At 50.6% G+C, this 7,500-nt stretch overlaps 1 protein-coding gene across 2 annotated transcripts in view; it reads right to left on the minus strand.

The window, feature by feature from the left end:
• ehbp1 (EH domain binding protein 1) overlaps positions 1-7,500 on the minus strand; it is a 286,125-nt gene that overhangs the window by 61,907 nt on the left and 216,718 nt on the right. For both annotated transcript variants that reach the window (XM_063192821.1, XM_063192822.1), the window contains exon 18: positions 2,682-2,836. In XM_063192821.1, the coding sequence (XP_063048891.1) occupies positions 2,682-2,836 (155 nt within the window). The remainder of the gene's footprint in view (positions 1-2,681; positions 2,837-7,500) is intronic.

The raw sequence follows: 7,500 nt of genomic DNA on the forward strand, positions 1-7,500 counted from the left end.
AACAAACCCTAAACTTGTTCCCCCCCTACCAAATTCAGCCAAGACAACATACTACCCTACCCTACCCGAGCCAACTGTCCACTCTGCTATAGGGTATTTTGGAGATGCAGAGTAAAGGCCTAGACTAGGGTAGAGCAGTGCAGGGCAGGGCAGGGCAGGGCAGGGGAGGGGAGGCTACCAGGCAGAGGCCAGGAGGCCGCAGTGGCTTCCCCCCTGCTGTCGAAAGCAGTGCAGCGAACACAGGCAAAGGTACAGGCACAGGCAGAGGCACAGCCAGCCGATCCAGAGCCAGAGCCAGAGCCTCTCTGTGGCTGCTCTTTGTCTGAGGAGGGGAGAGCCCGAGAGGGAGAGGGGATCACTTTCAACACTGGCTGGCTACAGGGGGAGAGAGAGAGAGCAATGAAAGTCATTGTCTTGGCACATCAAAGCTGTCCCCGTACATCTGGGTGGAGGAAATCCTTTCCGTCAGCAGGGTGATCCAAAAGGGAAAAAATACTGAGACAGACAGAAAGAGTGTGTGTGTGTGTGTGTGTGTGTGTGTGTGTGTGTGTGTGTGTGTGTGTGTGTGTGTGTGTGTGTGTGTGTGTGTGTGTGTGTGTGTGTGTGTGTGTGTGTGTGTGTGTGTGTATGTGTGTGTGTGTGTGTGTGTGTGTGTGTGTGTGTGTGTGTGTGTGAGTGTGAGTGTGTGTGTGTGAGTGTGTGAGTGTGTGTGTGTGAGGGGGCGGGAGGAGGAATAAGGGAGAGGGATACATAGAGAAACACACAGAGAAAGCAATAGGAAGAGGGAGAAAGAAAACAACAGGGAGAAAAGGAGAGAGAGAATGGAGAAAGACAGAAAAGAGGGGACGATGGAGAACAGGAGAGAGAGAAGGGAAAAAATGAGAGACAGAGAGAGAGAAGGGCAGGGTGAAAGGGAGTGTGAGAGGAGATGTGTGCCGGTGGGTTTGAAGGGGGCCTCAAATGTGACTCCCAGTCACCACCTGGGGGCTCTGGATACAAGAGGATGCCCACCCCACTTCCCCAGAAGGAAAAGGAAAAACATTGGCCCTGTACCCACACGCATATGAACACACGCACGCACGCGCGCGCACACATGAACGAGTGTGTGCACGCGCACACGCACAAACACACACACACACGCATGCACGCACGCACGCACGCACACGCACACACAAAGAGCTTACCTAGCCCAAAATATGTTCATCCCTTCCTTTAGCAACATGTACAAATCTGTCATCAGGTCATAGTCCTTAGCCTCCCGCTCCCCTCTCTCTCACCTTAATGAAGCTAATCAGCAAAAACAGTCATCAAAGCCCACTGCACACCCAGGAGAGGTGGCGAGAAGGAAGAAGAGTTTAGAGCGAGAGCGAGAGAGGTTGTGAGAGAGAGAGAGAGAGAGAGACAGAGAGACAGAGAGAGAGAGAGAGAGAGAGAGAGAGAAAGAGAGGGAGGGAGGGAGGGACACTGGGCAAGAGACAGAACTACAGAGAGAGAGAGAGAGAGAGAGAGAGAGAGAGAGAGAGAGAGAGAGAGAGAGAGAGAGAGAGAGAGAGAGAGAGAGAGAGAGAGAGAGAGAGAGAGAGTCAGCAAGAGAGGAAGTATGTGCACGAAATGGAGAGAGGGAGATGTACATACACACACACAAACACACACACACAAACACACACACAAACACACACAAACACACACACACACACACAGCGCGCCGCTAGTAGATTTGACAGCTGTGGCCCTTTTGCCGTGACATGATTTGAAATCCATGGAACAGATGTCAGGGTTAGCGAGCGCCACCCGGGCTGTCGATACTCGCCAGAGCTGCCACCACACACACCCCCTCCTGGATGCTCGATGCTCCACTGCTGAAAAGGTCAGACTTGATGGGACAGTCAGTCTCCACGTCACCGAGCAAGCCCAGTTGTAATTATGCCTTCGTGTGTGTGTGCTTGGGCTTTACACCTCTTCACAATTTCAGTTTTTTTCCCCCTCTCTCCCGTCCCTTCACTCTTTTTTTTTCGATTCGCGGAGAAGCATTGAGCTAATAAAGGCAGAGTTAGTCAAACGGGAGGGAGAGAGGGAGTGCATAAAGAAATCAACTGGAGGTGAGGTGGGGTCGATGCAACTCAATGTATTTGATTGACCCCGCCGAGGCTGCGCGGTCAGATAGTGAGCGAGTGAGCAAGTGGAGTGAATGCGCTCGTGTTTGTGTATGTGCATGTGTGTGTGTGTATGTGCATGTGTGTGTGTGTATGTGCATGTGTGTGTGTGTTTGTGCATGTGTGTGTGTGTTTGTGCATGTGTGTGTGTGTTTGTGCATGTGTGTGTGTGTTTGTGCATATGTGTGTGTTTGTGCATGTGTGTGTGTTTGTGCATGTGGCGCAGACTTTGATGGGGCAAAGGCATGGCTGAGGTGTGAGGATGTTTATGGAAATTGCATTGCACCTAACATTGCATTTAGCTTTTACCCAAAGCAAATTATAAATGAGGAAAAACTGTGTGTGCTGTGTGTGGCATTGACAATAGACTAGAAAAGTCGTCTACATGTGTGTTTAATGTTTCGTTGTTTTTCTGTAACCCCTTCATGAGGGTGTCTGCATCATAGATAGAGATCGAATGTGAATGTACACGTATTCACACTGTCGTATCAAATAAAGTCGAAAAAGGAAAGGAACGTGGCCACTCACATGCTCCATGTCGATGCCGTCGGTGGGGCTGGTCGGGGAGGTGGTGGAGGCGGTGAGCGAGGAAGAGGAGGATGAGGAGGAAGGAGAGCTTCCCGCAGGTCGCACCTCCACCAGCTTCTTCAGCTTCAGGTCCACGTGTCGGCTGTTCAGCACACCTGTCGGAACACCACCACATGAACAGGTGAGATGCCAGAACAACACAGAGAGAGAACAAGGTTCATTTATACCTACTACTACTACTACTACTTAGCCTAGTGAACTAGCCCCACCCGCCAGCGGCCAAGATTATTTTTGCCTGTGAGTGGGTCTAGCCTCGGACAATGCCCCAGGCCCTGAAATTGATGGACCAATCACAATGCTGGAGATTTTGTTTGGCTTGCCAGGCTAACTTCTACTACTAATAGAACAGCCCTGTTAAATAAGGATCCGACTTTAAGATTGTACCTGAATAAAACTGTGCACTTTTATTACTGAATGGCTGCACCTTTACCATTGTGCTGAATTTAAAATATGAGGAGGTTTTGTCCTATGTCATCTTGTCTTTCATCCAAGAGTTGGGTGAGGTTATTGAGTCTGAAAATTGTTCTATCAACACGCACGCACGCACGCACACACACACACACACACACACACACACACACACACACACACACACACACACGTACCGATACTACCGTACATATGAACATATTCACTACCATTACGGACAATCAGATGGACAAGAGAGATGCCACAACACATACATACCAATGTCACATTCTAACACACACACCATATAAAACACAAGACTGACAATAGCAGACACACAAATACAGCAATGCAAACAACAAATAAAAACGCAGCAAGACAAAAATACCATTAAACAAACATTCAAGCACAAAACAACAAATACCACACAAACACATCACTGCAAAATAAATATCAACAAAGTCACAATGATTGATGTGGGGACATATCAATGTAGAGAAAACAAAAGACAGTCATTGGAACCAATGCAAAGGTTTCCAAAGATATGGTGAGAGCAACACAGAGCGTGGCTATGGCAGGCCGTGTGTGTGTGTGTGTGTGTGTTAGGGATGGCACAAACCGCACCGAAAACCGAAACCGTACAATTCACACACATACCGAACCGAACCGTGCAATCCGTCGCAAACCGCAATTCATGTGCTGCCCAGAAAAATATGTAAAACAGACATTCTAGGAGTATCTTATCCAGTCTCTCTGATTAAAACATTAGCGTATAAGACCAATCAGAGGATGACACAATTAAAATCACACCATTTTCAAATTATGAACCTATACAATAAGCCTATTATAAGCCTATACATCGCTTTTTAACTGCAGTTATATAAATATTGTTTAATATTCCCATTCCCAATCATTTATCATGAACAAAAAAAAAAGAACCGTAGAGAACCGAAAACCGTGACCTTGACACCGTGATATGAACCGAACCGTGAAATTTGTGAACAGTACCACCCCTAGTGTGTGTGTGTGTGTGCGTGTGCGTGTGCATGTGAGTGTGTGTGTGTGTGTGTGAGAGAGAGAGAGAGAGAGAGAGACAGACAGACAGACAGACAGACAGAGAGAGATAGAGAGTGTGCATGTGAGAGTGAGTTGGTGTGTGTGTGTGTGGACCAATGTGTGGCATGCTCAGAGAAGCCTTATTTTTCCCCCTTATTTCCACATGAATACGGCGGCAAGATAAGGGGGAGCGATCGACACGGATAGCCCTCAGCGCACAATGGCAGCCGGCGTCTCGGTGAGAAAGGGAACGCGGCGCGGCAACAAAAGCGATGAATATACAGCAGCTGATAGGGGGGCCTGAGCGATATCGCCAACGGGCCAGAGAGAGGGGCCAGAGAGATAGTTACAAGCTGCTGGGTAAACTTGCGCAAGGAGATGTCTCCATGCGACACCGCCAGACCTTTTTGCCCCTCCACACTCCTCCTCCATGCCTAAACCCCCTGCTTTCCCTTTCCTTCACCCCTCCTGCCATCTCTTGCGCTCGCTCTCGTCTCTCCGCCATCTTTCACTCTCCTCTCTCCACCATCTCTCTTTCTCTCCTCTAGGAGGAGGCTGTCCATCTTAATCTGTGTCTGATGTTTGTCGTTTGGTCCTGGGGCACCTCAGGAACCATCTGCTCCACACCTGGGCTGCTAAGATACCCTTCTCCTTTCCTCTCCCCTCTGCAGAGGTGTACTGTGATGCCACCTGCCTGGGTTTCTGATGTGGCCTCCATTCCTCCAGTTCTCTTCTCCTCCTCCCAGAACACTTTTCTCCTTCTCACCAGTTCCCTCCCCCCTAAAGAACACTTCTCTCCTTCTATACTCTCCTCGTCTTCTCCTCTACCTCCTCCTGCACCCAGAATCCTCGTCTCCTCTCCTCACTTCAACGCTCTCCTCCTCGACCACCTTCACTTCACCTTCTACCCCAAGAATAGTCTTCTCCTAATTTATCTTCTTTCCTCCAACAATCTACTCCGTCTTTTCCTACTCCTACAACATTCTTCTCCTCACCTCTCTTCCTCCACTCCATCTAACCCCACCGCTCCCCGTTTGACCACGCGGGTGAATGCTGGCCAGTGGAGGCCTAGCACAAAGAGGGTTCTGTTGGCGTGGTGTTCTGAGGGCCAACATTCCGGAACCCATAGCACCGGGGCCTGGGCTTGGCTTGGGCCCGCACCGCTTCCCTCTGCGCTAATCTGGCCAGGGCACCTGAAGCCAGCACACGCAGCTCTCATTCTCTCATTCTTCTCTCCTGCGTATTCCCTTTCTCTTCCCCGTTCCCCTCCTCTCCTGATTTTTTACTCTACTCCCCCCCTCCCTCTCTCTCGCATTTCTGCTCTCCTCCTCCCTCCTCTGCTGTTTCTCTACATTTCTGCTCTCTCTTTCTCCCTCTCTCCAACTCAGCACATTTCAATCCCCCTTCTTTTTATCCCCTATTTCCCCTCTCCCTCGGCCATGCCATTCCAATCTGCTCTCCCTCCGTTTTTTTATCCCTTTCTTCCACTTTGCATTTTTCACCTTCATTCCAATACCCCCTACCCGGCTCCCCACTCTAATTTCATTGTGCTTACCCTCTCTACTCCCTCTGTCTCTCTGTCCTCTCCTATATCCTTCAGTCTCTCCCTCTCTCTCCTCATATATTCCTTCAGTCTCTCTCTCTCCCTCTTCATCCATCTCTCTCTCCCTCCCTGCATCCATCCATCCATGGCTGCTCCAGCTGCTGTGTGAAGTTGCACTCTGCAGCCTGGTGCTGTGCTGTGCTGTGCTGTGAGGAGAATATCGGAGCAGAGCGGGTGAGTGTGGCCGTGGCCGTGGCCTCCCCTGGCCCTTGCTGTGCTGTGAGCCAGCGGCAGCCGGGCAGGGCAGTGCCAGCGCACTGGGCTGGGGGACATGAAAGAGCAGAAGGGAGGCTGTTTCATCTGCAGCGCCCCCTCCCTCCTCTTTCTAACACAGCCATCCACACACACACAGTCATGCACGCAACACGCAGAGAGGCATGCCATCCACACACACACACACACACACACACACACACACACACACACACACACACACACACACACACACACACACACACACACACACACACACACACACACACACACACACACACACACACGTCACCCCAACACCACGGGATGCATTTATCACTCTATGGCAGGGCCTCGATAAGGGAGGGGGGGGGCAAGGGGGGTTTGCAGGATAGGGTTAGGGGGTTAGGACTTGCTGTGTGTGTGTGTCTGTGTGTGTGTGTGTGTGTCTGTGTGTGTGTGTGTGTGTCTGTGTGTGTGTGTCTGTGTCTGTGTGTGTGTCCGTGTGTGTGTGTGTGTCCGTGTGTGTGTGTCTGTGTCTGTGTCTGTGTCTGTGTCTGTGTCTGTGTGTGTGTGTGTGTCTGTGTCTGTGTCTGTGTCTGTGTCTGTGTCTGTGTGTGTGTCTGTCTTTCTGTGTCTGTGTGTGTGTCTGTGTGTGTGTCTGTCTGTCTCTGTGTCTGTCTGTCTCTCTGTCTGTCTCTCTGTGTGTCTGTGTGTGTGTCTGTGTGTGTGTCTGTGTGTGTGTCTGTGTGTGTGTCTGTGTGTGTGTCTGTGTCTGTGTGTGTGTCTGTGTGTGTGTCTGTGTCTGTGTCTGTGTCTGTGTCTGTGTCTGTGTCTGTGTCTTGCATGCGTGCGTGCGTGCACGTGTGGTCGCAGGGGTCCGCTAAAGTTTGCCTGCCTACAAAACTGCCTTAAAATCTGTGGAGAATGAAAGACGGGGAGGAGGAGGGGAAAAGAGTGTAAATAGCGGTGAATAAAACATCAGAGGACAGAGGGCGGAGGGGCGGAGGGCGAGGGGGGAGGAGAGCGCGGCACGGCATGGCACTGCTGCCACTGGCCGAGGATGCTGGGAGCTTCAGAGCGCCACGCAGCACCCGGCCCTCTCCGCCTATTTGGACCACAAACACCAGCAAACACGCAGGATGATATGTAAAAAGGCACCGCCTGGCTGGGGCTAGGCTGGAGCATTAGTTGAACACGGTGGGGACCAAGAGACGGAAAGAAAGGGAGAAGAAGAGGAAGAGAGAGAGGGGGGGAGAGAGAGAGAGAGAGAGAGAGAGAGAGAGAGAGAGAGAGAGAGAGAGAGAGAGAGAGAGAGAGAGAGAGACAGAGAGAGAGAAAGAGAAAGAGAAAGAGAAAGAGAAAGAGAAAGAGAAAGAGAGAGAGAGAGAGAGAGAGAGAGAGAGGAAGAGGGGAAGAGGGAAAGAGGGAAAGAGGGAAAAAGCAAGAGAAGATTAAAGACGCTAAAGAATAATTTCCCCCTGCGTGGCACAGCGCAGT

This window comes from Engraulis encrasicolus, unplaced genomic scaffold (assembly GCF_034702125.1).
Source record: "Engraulis encrasicolus isolate BLACKSEA-1 unplaced genomic scaffold, IST_EnEncr_1.0 scaffold_25_np1212, whole genome shotgun sequence".
Taxonomy (NCBI): Eukaryota; Metazoa; Chordata; class Actinopteri; order Clupeiformes; family Engraulidae; genus Engraulis; species Engraulis encrasicolus.